Genomic DNA, 17,071 nt, shown 5'->3' on the forward strand with positions numbered 1-17,071 from the left:
TGGCAGCAGCTTTGTGTAAGTTAGATGTCTGTTCGTGGGTGTCATGTATAGCACTAGCTACTTTGGAGGTACTTTTGTGGTTCGTTGCATTGCTGCAGACTTTAGTTTAACTAACTGGGCGGTGATGATCTGTGAGAATTAGAAGGCCTAACTGAAAAACCGTGAGTTTAGAGCTACTACTTGTGAGACCTTGAGCTTGATAGTGAAATTGTGAGACACATGGTAAATCTGTGAGGGTTGGCAGGACTGCCTATTGCAAGTATAGAATGTTGTGAAGCGTATAAAATTCCACAGTTGGATCCCTGCAGGTCCCTAGGTCCACTGCTTTAGAGTAGTTCTGTATGTAAATGCATGGGCTTCATTTATCCAAACAAATTCACTTATCTGAACACTTTTATGATTGAACTGGCATGCAGGTGTTCAGATAATGGAGGTGCTATCAAGACACACGGTAGTGTGTCGTGCAGCCAAGAAGCCAGTACGCAACACCCGTGAGTAGCTATATTACAGGAAGAAAGAAAACTTGATTTTCGCACCTCCCTAGCTCTGTGCTACCTTATGAAACAAGATGATTTTGCTGTGGACACACCTGCCAACGGCAGTACTCCACATACCAAATTTGAGCAAAATCGCTTCAAGCATTCCCGGGATATGAGACTTCAAAAATTGGCTTAGTTTCTTTGGTTTTTCTTCTTACTGTATTTTTCTTCCTCTTTTTGCATACTTACAAAAACTGCCATAAATGCGAACTCCTATATCCGATTTCCTTAAAATTTGGCACACAGAAGGGGGTATAAAGGCACATCTTGGTACCAACTTTGGCTGAAATACGACAAACATTCAAGAATTTATTAGCAATTATTCACAAATAAAATACCAATATGTTGTCACGCCCACAGGGTAAACTGCTTTTGGGAAGAAGCTGAAAATCGGTACGTGAATAGGATAACTATTGAACCTCAAACCTTTTGTGGTTTGAAAGTAATTGAGTTAAAGACCACAAAGATACAACAAAAACCAACAGTGCGCAACAATTATGCAATCGAGATCTAGCAAAAAAAACATGATCATTTGCCATGCCTACTAGAAAAACCGTTTAGCAGAACCATTGAAAATTGGTGTACAGATGGAATAATCATCTTAGAAAGGACCGGGGTAGCAAGTGCGAGATAGAAATATTCTAATAGGGCAGTCACCCTAATAGTTCGGTAGAATTAAGGTTGGACCCAGAAAAAATTCGAAGAAAGCTGATTTTGGTATCATTAGAAAGCAAATTTTTCATAGAATAACATATCCAAAATCCTCTAAAATCCACCTTGGGGAAAACGTTTTATGGCCAATTTAGTATTGAGGCATACTGTACATGTATGTGACTGGATTGGGAAAGTGGATCACACATATTCAATCTACCAACTTTGACAACTCATAACTTCAGATTGGAAAATGGTATTGACTTGCAGTTTGAACAGTAGTGAGCACCAGCATCACGCAGTAGTTGCAGAAAATTTCAGGTTGATATTCACCTTGTACACTAAGTTGTGGTTTCTTAATTAAATGTATTTGGTAGACCCATTTTTGCAAATCTGGTCATTTGTGACTAAAAAATGCATATTTTCCTTAAAATGTTTTCTCATAAGAAATTCATTGCAAATAATATTAGCTGTATGAAATAAGAATAAGACTGGTTATAGAAATAAAAAGGTGCCTATCATGTAAATTCTGAACAAATATATTTGTCACAATTATTGTAAACAGTTTCTTCGCACTTCTGGAACTCTCTCCCCTGTAACTGCTACATGCTGCAACATACTTTAATCCATGATTATGATGAGAGCATAATGTTGCTACCACATGGATTTGCAGTAGAAAGCTTGCATTTATATTGTACAAATTTAAGTAAGATCTCTGGTGCTAGTCCCATGTCTGTCATCATCAGTTGCATACAGCCTTGATCCTTTTAGTTTCCAGCTCCATAATTATATGGTAATGGATCAAGTTAGTCATTAAGTTCCTTCTAGTGAATAACTTGTAGATGCACATGCAAGTTGTGAAAGTGTGCTGCTCTTGCAATCATTTGCACATCAATTTCTTCTTGATTAGGCCAACTTTACCCTGTTCAAATGTTGCAGATATTGTATCACAGCCACTCCATGCAGGCATGCGAAAGAGAAGATGTAATTATGATGTTACAATAGGACCCATGTGCCCAATAATGTCATCAATTTTCCAATACTCAAATGTTTCAAACCTCTGAAAGAAAATACATACTTGCTATGTTCTGGTGCATCATGCAGGAGAACAAAAACATCAGTGTCATCAGCTACAACACACTTTACTTCCTTCAAATTGAAGTGCACATTGAACAATCAGTGTGTCAGCATCCAAATTACTCTGATGCACAATCTGGCCTTCATCTCAGATATTGGACAATCAATTGGTGTTTGTTCTTTTCATTTGCAAGAAAACTTCCTGACTTTTGTATGCTTCCATAGATTCACTTGACTGAATATCTGCACCTGCACATACCATTTTAACATACCAGGGGATGCCGACAGCCCTACACACTGATTGCACACATGGAGATTCTGACATACTGATGGTCCAATGCGCACTTCAATTTTGTAAATGAAGGAAGTAGAGTGAATGTTGTAGCTGATGACAACAGTGAAGTTCTTGCGTGTTCTGGTGCACGCTGGAAGCAGAACATGACAAGTACGTATCTCTTTTCATTCAGAGGTTGTAAACATTTGAAGATTTGGAAAATGATGACATTATTGGGCACATACATAGGTCTTCTTTTCACATGCCTGGGGTGGCTGTGATACAACATCCGCAACATTTGAATAGGTAAAGTTGGCCTAATCAGCAATCAAATGATGTGCAAACAATTGAAAAGTTAATGATGGATTGTATAATGCAACAATTGCACATGTTGAAAAGTTGGAGTTTGATGGGGATTCATTGAGGAGTCTCAGGTATACAAAACAAAGTACATGGAAATGGTGGCATCAGAAAGTTATCACACATGCGAGCTGCGAAAGTGTGCTGACCCTTGCAGTTGGGTGGAGTTTCAAGGATCAATGATTTTAGCTGATGCCAGAAGTTATTCATTGGAAGGAACTTAATATGGGGCTGGGAACTAGAAGGATTAAGGCTACAACCGACGATGATAGACATGGGACCAGTCCCAGAGATCTTATATATTTGTATACAATATAAATGCAAGCTTTCCACTGCAAATCCATCTGGTAGCAATATTATGCTCTTGTTGCAAACATGGATTATTAGTGTGTTGCAAAATGTGGGGGAGAGAGTTGCAGAAGTGCTAAGGAAACTGTTTCTTGTGAAAAATACCTTAAGGATAACACATTTTTGTTGGTCGATTTGCAAAAATGGGCTTGCAAATGCATCCGATTGAGAAACCACAACTTAGTGTTCAAGTTGAATATCAATCTGAAATTTTCTCCAGCTAATAAATGATGTTGGTGCTCACTACTGATCAAATTGCAAGTCAATACCATTTTCCAATCTGAAGTTATGAGTTGTCAAAGCTGGTAAATTGAATATGTGTGGAAGATCCACTTTCCTGAATCCAGTCACATATGCCTCAATACTAAATTAGCCATAAAATTTTTTCCCTAAGGTGGATTTTAGAGGATTTTGGATATGTTATTCTATGAAAATTTTTCTTTCTAATGATACCAAAATCAGCTTTCTTCGAATTTTTTCTGGGTACACCCCTTTTTTCAGTTATATCTACCGGACTATAATAAAGCAGCCGTGAATTACATAACTATGTCCTGTAGAGAATTTAACTCAGTTATAAGCAACTCTCAACTACAATAAAGTCATCTTGTAGAGAGATCAGCTAGCCCTGCAAAGTGTTGAACTACTGAGTCACATCATCCTGTAAGAGTTCAGCTGGACACAAATCATCTTGTAGAGCTAGAAATAAGTCACACTGTGGAAAGATCAGCTAGACACAAAGAGAGATTACAGTGGAACCTCTCTAAACAAATTCCCTGAATTAAGGACACAATAAAAAAAACCTCCATAATAAGGACAAAAATTTTGGTCCCAATATACAGGACTCATGGTAGCCCAAATAATGTTTTGGACCTGCCCTTAAGTGCTGTTGAAGCTGCATCACATTATTTGTCTCAGAGTACTTCCAGATTACACAGCATGCACCACGTGTTATTTTTACAATAACTGATTTGGTAAGGCCACCACGTCCACAAAATGCAGGGAAGTCTTTTGCTAATTTTTCTAATTTTGACCTTACCCTTTCACAGCGTGATTCAAACATTCAACTTTATCGACATCTCTGCTGTAGGACAGTACTGTGGTGCGAATGTTGTGGAGAACTGAACTATCACCATCTCCTATTACTTCAGTGTATCTGACACCATGCATTTCCATTATTCTGAATCCAGTAGCAATGATGTCAGCTTCCATTGAAGTTGATGATCCTGTCCAGTTCTTAAAGCACATGGGTCAACCTTGTTTTTATGTGCAATAGAGCAACTGCACAGTATTTATTTCTGACTCCCATGTACAGGAGCTTGTTTGTAGCAGCCCCAAAAATCATGCCAACACCTGAATTTGCATTGTAAGAAGGCTGGTGTGATCTCTTGCTCTAACCAGCATCGACGATTACTGTGATAGCAGGTATGCCTTAATGGTCTTGTTTATTGTCAATGATTATTGTCAATTGCAATTTGTTTTTCTTCTCTACCAGCTTCTAACATCTGTTCAGTGAGGTACTGCTCAAATAAGTGACCTAAGCATCATTCAATGTCTGTGAACACAGGCTTTGATAGTGGAAGAATGCCAATAATGCTGAGAGAATGTTCCAAGTTGCTGAATCCACCACATGTGACCATTTGACCCATCACAGCGGCGACGTTACTTTCATGTGTTGACCTAAATGTGCCATCTTTCCTTGTAACCATTATTTTATCACTTGAAGTGAATTTGAATCTTCATGACATTTTTCACGTTTAGCTAAAAGGTGCTGCTAAGGCCATCCCGATTTACTTCTCCGATCAACTCTACAGGAGTTTGACATACTACATTGTGATGGTAATTTTGTGAATTGCCTCCTGCAAACCTTTGAGGCTATACTGACTCGGCTACCTTTCAGATGTAACTTGGCACGAGGAACATTGCTTAAGGTACTGGTATCAAGGCCAGTGCTGATGTTGGAAGTGGTGCTACCTGGAGTGGTGTCAGTACTGGAGGAGGTGATACCAATTGAAGTAGTTTCAGTACTGGAGGAGGTGGTGTCAGTGCTGGAGGAGGTGGTATCGAGTAGTGTCAGTATTCGTGTCAGTACTGGAGGAGGTGGCACTACTGCTACTATCTATAGTTGTGAATTATTTTCTGTGATACATCTAAACTTTAACAAGACTTACCATCACGATCAACAGTAGTTGTTGATTCGTCATACTGAGGGCTCATGTCGCTGTTCCACCATTTGTTTGTAGCTTTTCTCTTGGCTGTAAGAGTTGACCTGCAATAGCTCTTCATTTGTTTTTGTCTTCTAGATGTACTACCCATGTCAGAAATAAAATTTATCACCAAAGCTTTGCATTCAATGCATATGTAAGACCTCCCCTTACCTTTGGCTGTCTATTCGCTCTAGCTTTTCTTCATGACAGGTAGCTTTCATTGCCCGCGTAGTAGCTAATTGTACTTGTGGGTTTATTATTATGTAACAGATTGCATAATGTGGTTTTAAACATTGCAAGGCTTCTAACAGTAATAGCGCTTGTTTGCCACTTGACTGCTACATAAAGTACATTTTACTACGGTTGGCATGGTTGAGAAAAGTGGCTGGCACTACATAGAAACCTTAAAACCTCTCAGTTTACTTTGAGGTTGGCTTGTGACCACTACTAAACCATCAAAACATATCTTAATTAAATGCCAAATACCATATGTCTGGCCACATCACTATACTAAGCGGCAGGTATATCATGTCATATCACCACCTTGTTATATTGATACTATCGATGTATTGATATATGTGACTGGATCTGTGAAAACCTGACACAATCGCACATTTTTCAAATTCCTGTTTATTAAATATTTATAGTGTACTTAGCCAACTGTACCCTCTGGCAACATTTCAGCCTCATATGCCAATAACTTTAGGAGTTACAGCCCTACAAAGTAGCAACAACAACAAAATCGATTTGTACAGCAAATATAAGGAAAATAAATTACAGGCGCCTACAAAAACGGTTGTAACTTACCAACGAAGTGAATTTTCACCATTGTGTTCGTGAAAGACAGGGGAATTAATTACTGGGTAAGTTTTTCCTTTACTCATCCTTCATCACTGCATACAAAGGCAAAATCTGTGAAGAAAAATCGATTGTGTACGATTGCTTTGACGTGACATAAACAAACGCTCATAACTTCCATATTATTATTATTATTATTACTAGGCCCGGGGCACATACAACCAAGTACAACCACCAATGTGACAATCTACAAATGGAAAAGATGCACATACACAGTAGCACATACAGTAAACATAAATTGTGCAATAATAATCGTGAGGGACTGCTACTCTTGATGCTGAATTTTACTTGATTTTAAAGCTTCATTGCTTGTAGGCGTGAGATTCAATACCATCGATATAAGAGCATGCACTTGCACCTTAACTTGTGAGAATCATGTAGTAGGGGCAGTGACAAATCATGATGTGATAGGGTCTTTCGTGGTTGGGTAAATTGATAACATGATGCCATGAATGTACTGCAAGGTGAAATTAAATTTTGGAGAACAAATGACTATATGCGGCTGATCACTGTGAAAGATAGCAGTACCTTCAATAGGGTAAAAATCCAATACGAGAATATAAAAGATAGCCACCAGGAAAAAGTACAATTCCATTGTGCGGTAGCATTGCAAACTGTAACTATGTATAGACACAATAATATAGTTTACAGTATGTGGGTAAATAAACAGCAGCAATTATCAGCCTAAGGGTACATTTTGTGTATGTAGCATTTGTTATCTCAATCAGGTTGTAAGGGATGTGATTACGGTAGTGTTTATATAGTTTCCGTCTCAAAGTGATCTAATCCTGGCACTGAAAGGCTTCAGGTTGAGAGCTATGCATTATCACACAAACTTATCAGCTGAAAGCTGCGTTGGCGTTCTCCACACAATGCCCTGCCAGGCCCAATGCAAAACTACTGTGCCGGTACATCGATGGTGTGGCAATGGCATAATGATGTGTAACGCAATACTGTACAACATACAGGAGATGCACTTTATACTGTAGAACTGTATGCAACAATGTATTATTAGCACTGAACACTGGAGATGGAAATAATTCAGCTAGCTGAAGCCAGGTAAAGGATGAACATAAGTATACAAAATGATACAAATACACAACAAGCAAACCAACAATCATGCTAACATGAAAATATACTCTTAACCTTGTTCATCACACAGAGCATGTCCACTGGCACCTGGCATGGCGACTTGGAACTCACTGTGCCACATGAAAACAGCTTAGAAACATTAAAACATACTTGTAATCTCGAGTAAAGTGGCCTCTGGCTCTCCTGCAATCACTCACAGCAGTTCGCTAATCTTCTCCGTCCGCAATCTGAAATTAAAGCATGGGTGTGGTACTGGGCATTATATAGAATTACATGTATGTTTAGTCATCAGCACAAACAGGCGTAATTATTATGTGGTTGTGTCTTCATTCATAGGTGAATCAATCCCTGGTTAGTTTGTGTCTTTAGGTCTTGTAGTTTTCTCAAACATTATTTTTGATTTATTTATTTATGATATAATTTTAACCGCATTTCTTATCATCTTTAGTACTTGGTTGTATAATTATACTAGGACCGGTTCACATACAACCAAGTACATGCACCAATGCGACAACCCCCTAGTGAGGCTGTACATGCGACTAGGTGGTGAAGGCACAATCAAAAATAATTATGATCTCAATATGTCACAATAGTGACAGATATAACACAATAGTGGCATCTTAACTAGAGGCCACCAGTAGCCAAGTGCCCGTACATCATTGGTGTGGCAATGGCACAATGATGAGTACACAGTACATGCATACAAAACCTGCAGGAGAGAACTATACATTGTTACAGTATTGTATGCAGCAATACAGTATTGGCAACATCACCAAAGATGAAAATTATTCAGCTATGTAGTCAATATACAGCACAGTATCAGTATCAACTATATAGAGGTCACCGGTAGCTAAATACAGTTCATCAGTGGTGTGGCTATGGACTTTGAGAACTATAGCTACACTCAAAGGCGGATTTAGGGGGGTGCATGGGGGCTAAAGCACCCCTCTAAAATTTACTATACATGTGCTAGCTAAAAAGATAGCAGAAGTGCTAATCTCTTCTAGGAATCAACATGCAGGTAAAACTGCTATAAAGCTGCTAAACATCAAAATACTCTAATAGAGTAGTCATGATCCAGATACTCTAATAGAGCAGTCACAGTATTTAGAGAAACACTGTGGCAAGTTATGTACCTATAGCTGTAAATAAGGGGATATAGCTATAAATAAGGGGATATAGCTATAAATAAGGGGATATAGCTATAAATAAGGGGATATAGCTATAAATAAGGGGATATAGCTGGTGGAGGGCAGCTATTGTGAGCAGGTAGGTACTTTCCTTTTATATGGTCTTGCTATACAGCTAGGCCTTAGCACCTCCCTTGGGAAATCCTAGATCCTCCCCTGACACTTTAATTTTAATTTTCACTAGTCTCTTCTGTACTATTTTCCTGTAGTGCTATTCATACGCAGTTGGCTCTTTCTCAGCTGGAGTTAGATAGTTTATAGCACTGCATAGTGATAAAGTGTGACAAATTGATGACAAATCACTTTGTTGATAAAGATCTCCATTTTTACAACCTAAAATGGATGAAAAGAGATCGTTGAGAGTTTAATCATGTGTTCTTTGTGCTTTTTTTCAATTAAATCACTTGTATTATTGTCTAAAGACAAGAAAATGTTTGATTTTGGGAATGAACAAAAAACCCAATTTGTAAGTTAATTGCTGTCCCATGCATTGTGAAACTACTACATGGACTGATATAATTGAGTATATCTCCTAGAATAAAGAAGCTATGAGTGTGAAATTTCACAGCAAGAAGGCTTAATAGTTGCTTTATCAGAATATGCAAAAAAAAGTTAACTTAAAAAAATTCGCTGAAATTTTCAATTGAGCATTTCCACAAATTTTTCATGCACCCAAATGTACGGTTTTCCAATATATAGTCACAAATACATTGTTATTGACGGCTGCTATGCATTGCTAAGGAAGCGTATCTCGAAAAAACACTTTAAACCACAAATTACACACAGAAGTATTTTCTTAACTATTTCATAGTTTGTTTATAGTGTTTTTTTTTACAAAAATTCCCTAGACAAAGCCTCAAGGCAGCTATTAATTTTCGTTTGTGTACAAATGGACACACCCACTTTTTACTCTCGAAAGGATGCATGAAAGATACACTATTCCTAGTGTCTTACAATGTCTCTTACGTTGATTTCAGTAGTTAAATGACTGTTTCGCACATACACAGGCCTCCATTAGGCGGTTTCAATGACGGGCCACACCCTCCTAAAGTAAACACGATTAACAAAACCGTGTATAGAATGCTAACTTAACAATCTCAACAAAAAAGTGTACATTGTAAACAGCGGGCAGCTCTGTCTAACTTTCCCGAGTATTAAAATTTATCATCACAAGCACCTCGTAGTCGTTACTAAGCACTCGAACTGGGTTGCTAGTACAACTAGGAAGGCATTATATGGAAACCATCTTTTTAAAGTACAGCACGTAGAGTTAATTCCTTCTTTTATTTTTCCCTTTTGCTATCGTTGAATTCAATACTGGTGAGTGTATGTTTCTATACCTTACCGTTTAGTCATAAATTATTTATGACGTATCGTGATGCAACTTCTTATTATTTGTAGTACTTGGTTATATAATTATATAACTAGGACTGCGTCACATACAACCAAGTACATACACCAACGTGACAGCCCCCTGGTGAGGCTATTAGGTGGTGAAGGCATGATCCCCAAATCAACTCAATATGTCACAGTAGTGACAGATACAACACAATAGTGGCATCGCAATTAAAGGCCACCAGTAGCTAAGTGCCAGTACATCATTGGTGTGGTAATGGCACAGTGATGTGTACACAGTATATGTAATTATGTATACAAAACATACAGGAGAGAATTATACATTATTGCAGTATTGTATGCAGCAATACATTATAGGCAACATCAACAGATAATAGTGGCGGATCTAGAAATTTTCAGAGGGGGTTTCAGATTCCATGCTGTAATTGTGATTTCAAAGGCTAAAGTATGAAGCTTTTCGCCAGTCCAGAGTCCTTCTATAACACACGTGGCGACTTTATCACTCACACGACAACTCGTCAATAAATTTGGGACGTGTGCTATTTTCAGAGGGGGTTTCAGCTGAAACCATTGCAACCCCCCTGTATCTGCCACTGGATAAAAATTATTAGCCAATATACAGTATAGTATCAACATCAACTAGACCAGATAAAGGAAGACAGCCAAGCCCTAGTAGCTAAGCCAGGTGAAGGCAAAAAAGATTAAGCATGTATTGAATTGCCTGACACCAACACAAAGGAAGTTCGCCATGCCAGCGCACAAGACAAGATTGTTTACTTGTATTTTATATGTAACTGTATTGTAAAGAGCGTGGCATGTGTTTTAATGTTTTCTTGTATTGTTAATTAATTACATATTATATGTGACTGGCAGCTGGCATGGAGACTTGAGACGTTACAAACATAAAAACTTACTTGTAATCTTCTTGTTTACGCGTAAAGTGGCCTCTGGCTCTCCTGCAGTCATTCCACGGACATTCACCAATCTTCTCCTTCGTGCAATCTGTAATTAAGCAAGGGTGTGGTACTGGGCATTATATAGAATCACACATATGGTCAAGTCATTAGCATGAATGGACGCAACGATTATACGTTTGTGCCTTCGTTCACAGGCGAATCGATCCCCGGTTAGTTTATGTCTCTAGGCCTCATAGTTTTCTCAAACATTAATTATTTATTCATTATTATTTATTTATGACGTAATTTAACCGCATTTTGTATTATTCTTAGTACTTGGTTGTATAATTATTTATTACAGGTAAGTTTGTAAGGCTAAAAAGCCTGTTACACCTGATCAACAGGAAAAAAGTACAAGTAAACTACACATAATACGTAGTGTTAGATGAATAGTGATCAATCAATTTCTTAAAATCATCAACTGGTGCTGCACAAACTACTTCGTGGGGTTAGTTTTTCCATAGTTCAACAACTCTTCTTGTAAAAAAAAAAAATTCTTGGCATCTGTTCTTGAAACAGATTTGAATAGCTTAAATGTGTGACCTCTGGTATGGGTAATGGGTGAAAAAGTAAAAAAGTCAGAATAGTCTATATCATATTTATCATGTGGCATATTGTAGACAGCAATCATGTCACCTCTGTAATGTCTATCCACCCCAAAAACACCTTCGCTGTAAAAAAGGCGCGCCCAAGAAACTACAAGTACCTGGAACCCAATGTAAAAAACAAAAAGAAAAATCAGCTTAGCTGAAGTGAAAAGTAACTGGTAACTTAAAGAGCTGATATCTGAAGCGGCCAAGAATACAATTACTAAAGTTTAATCCATGCAAGAACACCTTGGCTATAAAACAGGTGTATACATGAAAGTAACTGGCAACTGAAATGGCTGATATCTGAAGCGGCCAAGAATGAATGGTCATATACAACTAATTCAAAAATTTAACACTGAACCTTTATAATTCAGCTGTGTTCTATATTCACTCTTGCTGCATCGTAAAGTAATTTCTTTTAACTCTAATTGGCTGGTAATTTGGCCACCTTTTTTAATAGTCAGTATAATAGAGCAAAAAAAGGCGGCCAAATTACCAGCCAATTAGAGTTAAAAGAAATTACTTTACGATGCAGCAAGAGTGAATATAGAACACAGCTGAATTATAAAGGTTCAGTGTTAAATTTTTGAATTAGTTGTATATGACCATTCATTCTTGGCCGCTTCAGATATCAGCCATTTCAGTTGCCAGTTACTTTCATGTATACACCTGTTTTATAGCCAAGGTGTTCTTGCATGGATTAAACTTTAGTAATTGTATTCTTGGCCGCTTCAGATATCAGCTCTTTAAGTTACCAGTTACTTTTCACTTCAGCTAAGCTGATTTTTCTTTTTGTTTTTTACATTGGGTTCCAGGTACTTGTAGTTTCTTGGGCGCGCCTTTTTTACAGCGAAGGTGTTTTTGAGGTGGATATCACTCATTTTTGTCAGTGATAGACTCTATATTTGGTTTAAAAGGTAATTTTTTTGGAAATGAGCAATTAACATTAATGCAGAATATTATCTTGGAGAGTCAGTAAAATCCATACATAATAATGATTGTTTCATAACACCGTAAATTCGGAAGTATGAATTTACGGTGTAGTATGACTGTTCTATTAGAGTAAATTTATCTTTACTGCCTGCACGTGATGAATATATCTCATATCTGTGCATGTTAAATGCTTCAGACACCTAATTAAACTTGCAAGTGCCTAATTAGTTCACAGTTGCTACACAGCTATAAATACATTTGTAATTGTTATCATCATAATCATTTAACCATTTTTTAATATTTTGGTCGCAACTTCAGGATTAGAGCAGCAAAGAAAGGAATAGAGGACTCAACCATCAAGACTTGTATATGGGAGATGGAACAGTATTGCGATGGACAATGCCGGTACTAACCCCTCAAGGGTGTTGCAGTACAGTATAGATGCAAGACCAGAGCCTCGATCGTCACCTTTTGACTGTGGTCACAACTTCAGGATTGGAGCAGCAGAGAAAGGAATGAAGGACTCAATCATCAAGACTCGGGGAGATGGAATAGTATTGCCATGGACAATGCCAGCACTAACCCCTCAAGGATGTCACAGTGCAGTATCGATACAACCACTCCAACCAGTGCATAAGACCAGAGCTCGATCATCACCTTTTGACTGAAATTTTTATACTTGATGAAGCAATTAAAACAAAAAAGTTGTAGTACTTATACTTTCCTGAGGGAACATGTCCCCAGAGTCCCAGACTCCCTTGCCTGTTCAGCAGAATAATAGGATTGAGCCTTACTACCACTTTCACCTTTATTCTTGGCCTGAATGTACATATCAGCAACATAATACAGTAGCTGTAGACAGCAACATAATACAGTAGCTGTAGATAATGCTAGTTAATGCCCCTAGGCAGAGCTATAGGGGTGGGAATTTTTCCCTACTATCATACTATCATAGTAGTTCTTCTCGCAGTTCTTTGCCTGGCCATCATCAACTGCTGTCCATCAACTGCTGTCAAAACATTAGTCTCGTCCCCCAGACCCTTCCTCAAGCATGCTTATCACACAAAAATAACTTAGTTTAGTAGTGTACAAACAATTATTCATTGACAGCTTATACTACACTTACCGCATTGTTGAACCATGTATACCACCAGAATCCACCAGATTGACAACTAACACGTGATCTATTTAGGGGAAATCTCGTGGAAAGTCCCTAATTACCTTAAGCGGACACTCATGATAAGTGGTTTTAAATTGAATGGTTTAAGAATGTAACTGGATGGTGAGGCGTACTTTAATCGGCTCGACTTTACTGAGAAACTCGAGCCCCTCGTGAGAAACTACATCGCTTGAGCAACGCTTGAAAAAGTAAGAGTCAAGAATACTGAGGGACTCTATGATATATGCCGGTCTTGAATGCTAACGAAACGAGGAGTGAAGTTTGTGCAATGTGTCACATCGCCACACACTGATTCACCATGTTTGTGCGATAGGGTTTTTGGACCTGTCCACCAGATGTTGAAAGGAAATTCATTCCAACTTGTGAAGTTGTTGGTATACTCATTGTTGGGGTCCATGGGGACATCGATGATCATTTACCAGTCAGCTGTAAGTAATGTCACAACAGAAGGAAAGGAACCATTTCCATACCCCTATGGCATACTGATTTTCCAGGTCAGTTTATGTACACCCAACCACAGAAATGTAGAACTTTGGTTGCAGGTGGAAAATAAACACCTTTTTACTCAGTTACAAGAGATTCACCCAGCTGGGATAAAATGTTGAAGTGAATGTCATTAGTACCTACTTGCGGTTCATCAGGTATTGGACAATTCCAAGTGTCCAGATTATGCGGTTGTCCTCATGTTCAAGTTTACACGTTTAGGCAAGTTCCACAACATCCTATAATCTATTACTATATCAGTGTGGAATAATGCTTATATAATATTTTTCATATTCCAGGCTTTAGGTATGTGTATTGTATTTAACACCTGCTTGTTGGTTTTTGCAGGCCATCTGGTCATACTGGTTTATCCACTAGCAGTTGAATGTGATCATGGTACATATGTAAGTTGAGACCATGCAGGAACAAAGATGAGACCATGCAGGAACAAAGATACAGGTGTCATGAATTTCAGGTCAGTTGACATTCAGAGGAATTGTATTATTGCAATTGTTCTTTTTGTAGTTATCAATTATCAGTGACCAGTTTGTGATAGCGTACTTTTGTTTGACTAATGACCAAATGTTCTGGTTTACATGCTTACCCAACAGTTATGTTACTCACTTAACCTGCATATGGGATATATATTTTTAGTTCATTTTGATTATTCATCCTTTATTGGTACAGCCCGGCATATTGATTTTTTGCACATTCTCTTTTTAATTCAGTGCCTGCTGGATTGTTTTGTCAGATATCGAAACAGATGTCTTTGGTGTTGCGACCGATGTTCCAGGTCAGTTTGTATGTGTGTTTAATTTAAGGTTGACTTCAGTGCCTGCTTATTCTTTTACAGGTCTCGGTATTGAGTGTCATGAATTTCAGGTCAGTTGACGTGCAGAAGAATTGTATTATTGTTGTTTTTGCAGTTATCAATTATCACTGTATACTAGTGATGTGAATTTGCAGGTCAATCTACTCAGATGTATCAGGCATAGTGTTGATGGGTTCGAACAAGTATCCAGTGTAGACTGTAGTGGCATCAAGGGTGTTAATTTCCAGGTCAGTTTACATGTTGTGATGTTAGTGATTTTTTCCTAGTACCCAGATATTAAGTGTATTGTATTTAATGCCCACCTGTTATGTTTTTAAATTATGGTATATCAGTGTAGACAGTGCAACAGTAAGCCTTCTGTGTTGTAGTAACTATTTGTTTCATAATATTATGCTGTTGTCCCAGAATGGCACAATTTTTGGGCAACCAGTGTGAAGTCCAGTGGTACAAACATTGTATTATGACCAAGTTGTGATAGCGTACTTTTGTTTGACTAATGTCCTAATGTTCTGGTTTGACTAATGTCCTAATGTTCTGGTTTGACTAATGTCCTAATGTTCTGGTTTAACATGCTTACCCAACAGTTATGTTATTCATTCACTTAGCCTGGGATATAATTTTTGTTCATTTTGATTATCCATGCTATTATTGACACAGCCCGGCATATTGATTTTTTGTACATTCTCTTTTAATTCAGTGCCTGCTAGATTGTGTCATCAGATATCGAAACAAGTGTTTTTGGTGTTGCGACCGATGTTCCAGGTCAGTTGCATGAGTGTTTAATTTAAGGTTAACTTCAGTGCCTGCTTATTCTTTTACAGGTCTCAGTATCGTCATGCTGACATACAAGAAATCATCACTATTGTTGGAACTATTTTTAGTCAAGTCTTGATGTGATGTTAATTAATGTTGTTACACATTGTTGTATGTTTACCATATGGCAAGAAATTATCATGGCCATCATGAAATTTGAATATTGTGTAAGTTGTGTGGACCAACCCCAACTCATACATGGTCACTGGCAAACCACGAACCACATTCGAGCCACAACACCACCAACCACATTCGAGCAATCCATTACAAAATTTTGTTGCACCATTTGTGTGTGCATAATACTTAATGAAAGCCACAACACAAGCTACATGGTACATACTACATAGAGGTGGTAACCCCTAAAGGCTTGTTACCTTTTGTATTCACCTTACCGGCCTTTGTGGTTAATCTATTAAAAATTACATGTAAATAGAGAATTGAAGAGTATCAGATGCTTAAAGCACCTTCGCTAGTGATTTTGTTCTTCAAACCATAAGACAACTGGCGATTTATAAACGCTCGCATGGGGTGTGGTACTAAATGGAATTTAAAAGATTTCTGCTTAAAACGCCATCCCTAGGGAACTTACGGTTCAGCACGCTGTCACAACTTGTTTATCAGGCATTAGAGTTTGTGTCCACGTCGTGTCTTTAAAAGTTATTGTAGGGATTAGAGATTGATTGAAGAAAATACGCGTATAGGCAAACCAGGATTGGATAATGTCAGTGCTAGATGGACTATATAAACACGACTATGTTGACTGGTATAACGTGACAGTAGTTGTAACATAAGGTAGAGAAATAAAGTGAAATACGCCTATTTTTTATTTTGCGATGGTTACTTTTTTATTTTAACGAGGTCGCAAGAAAACTATAACGACTCCTAAAGATTTTTTATCACGTAACGCAATACAAATCTATTGAGAGATGTTGCATAATTTAGGACTAATATTGCGAAACCGGCCCTACACGTAAATAACTCACAGTAGTGGCCGCGCGTCTTTTAATTGGGCGTGCGCTTTGTAGTTTCTTGGCCGCGCGACTCACTACCGTGAGTCTTGATAAATCAATGATGGCAAGTTAAGTACTTTCAATCGTTCCTCATAGTCAAGATTTCTTATAGATTTGATCATTCTAGTGGCTTTCTGCTGGATTTTTTATAATTTTTGAATGTATGTTTTATAGTAAGGTCCCCAAACCAAGCTACCATATTCTAAAATAGGATGTACTAATGATTTGTATAGACATGTAAATGAATCTGCAGAAATATTCAAAAAGGTCTGTTTAATAAGGCCAAGAAGTCTATTAGCTTTGTTAACCACTGCCGAACACTGCC

General features: G+C 37.9%; 3 protein-coding genes across 9 annotated transcripts in view; 1 reads left to right on the plus strand and 2 right to left on the minus strand.

The window, feature by feature from the left end:
- Window positions 1-17,071, minus strand: part of LOC136262951 (uncharacterized) — a 245,500-nt gene that overhangs the window by 114,932 nt on the left and 113,497 nt on the right. The window lies entirely within an intron of this gene.
- The window catches only part of LOC136263658 (uncharacterized protein MCAP_0864-like), a 71,719-nt gene that overhangs the window by 3,428 nt on the left and 51,220 nt on the right, over window positions 1-17,071 (minus strand). The gene's annotated exons all lie outside the window — the stretch shown is intronic.
- On the plus strand, window positions 12,445-15,897 carry LOC136263560 (uncharacterized). Of its 7 annotated transcripts, none has more exons than XM_066058169.1 (9): window positions 12,445-13,867; window positions 13,922-14,102; window positions 14,151-14,313; window positions 14,440-14,566; window positions 14,820-14,884; window positions 14,945-14,973; window positions 15,058-15,150; window positions 15,621-15,685; window positions 15,745-15,897. In XM_066058169.1, the coding sequence occupies exons 4-9, from the start codon at window positions 14,523-14,525 to the stop codon at window positions 15,818-15,820; spliced, it is 372 nt and encodes a 123-aa protein (XP_065914241.1). In that variant the 5' UTR covers window positions 12,445-13,867; window positions 13,922-14,102; window positions 14,151-14,313; window positions 14,440-14,522; the 3' UTR covers window positions 15,821-15,897. The 7 variants fall into 7 exon arrangements, 6 of the variants coding, with proteins under 6 accessions (XP_065914241.1, XP_065914242.1, XP_065914245.1 ...); XM_066058170.1 differs by having other exon boundaries at window positions 12,445-13,796; XM_066058173.1 differs by having other exon boundaries at window positions 12,480-13,867; window positions 15,018-15,150.

This window comes from Dysidea avara, chromosome 8 (genome assembly GCF_963678975.1).
Source record: "Dysidea avara chromosome 8, odDysAvar1.4, whole genome shotgun sequence".
Lineage (NCBI taxonomy): Eukaryota > Metazoa > Porifera > Demospongiae > Dictyoceratida > Dysideidae > Dysidea > Dysidea avara.

Excerpts from the sequence above, each read along its gene's own strand:
- LOC136263560 (XM_066058169.1), top strand. The coding sequence starts at position 14,523 with ATGAGACCATGCAGGAACAAAGATACAGGTGTCATGAATTTCAG. Across the intron at positions 14,567-14,819 it reads ACAGGTGTCATGAATTTCAG|TGCCTGCTGGATTGTTTTGT; the intron begins GTCAGTTGACAT and ends TTTTTAATTCAG. Across the intron at positions 15,151-15,620 it reads TCAAGGGTGTTAATTTCCAG|TGCCTGCTAGATTGTGTCAT; the intron begins GTCAGTTTACAT and ends CTTTTAATTCAG.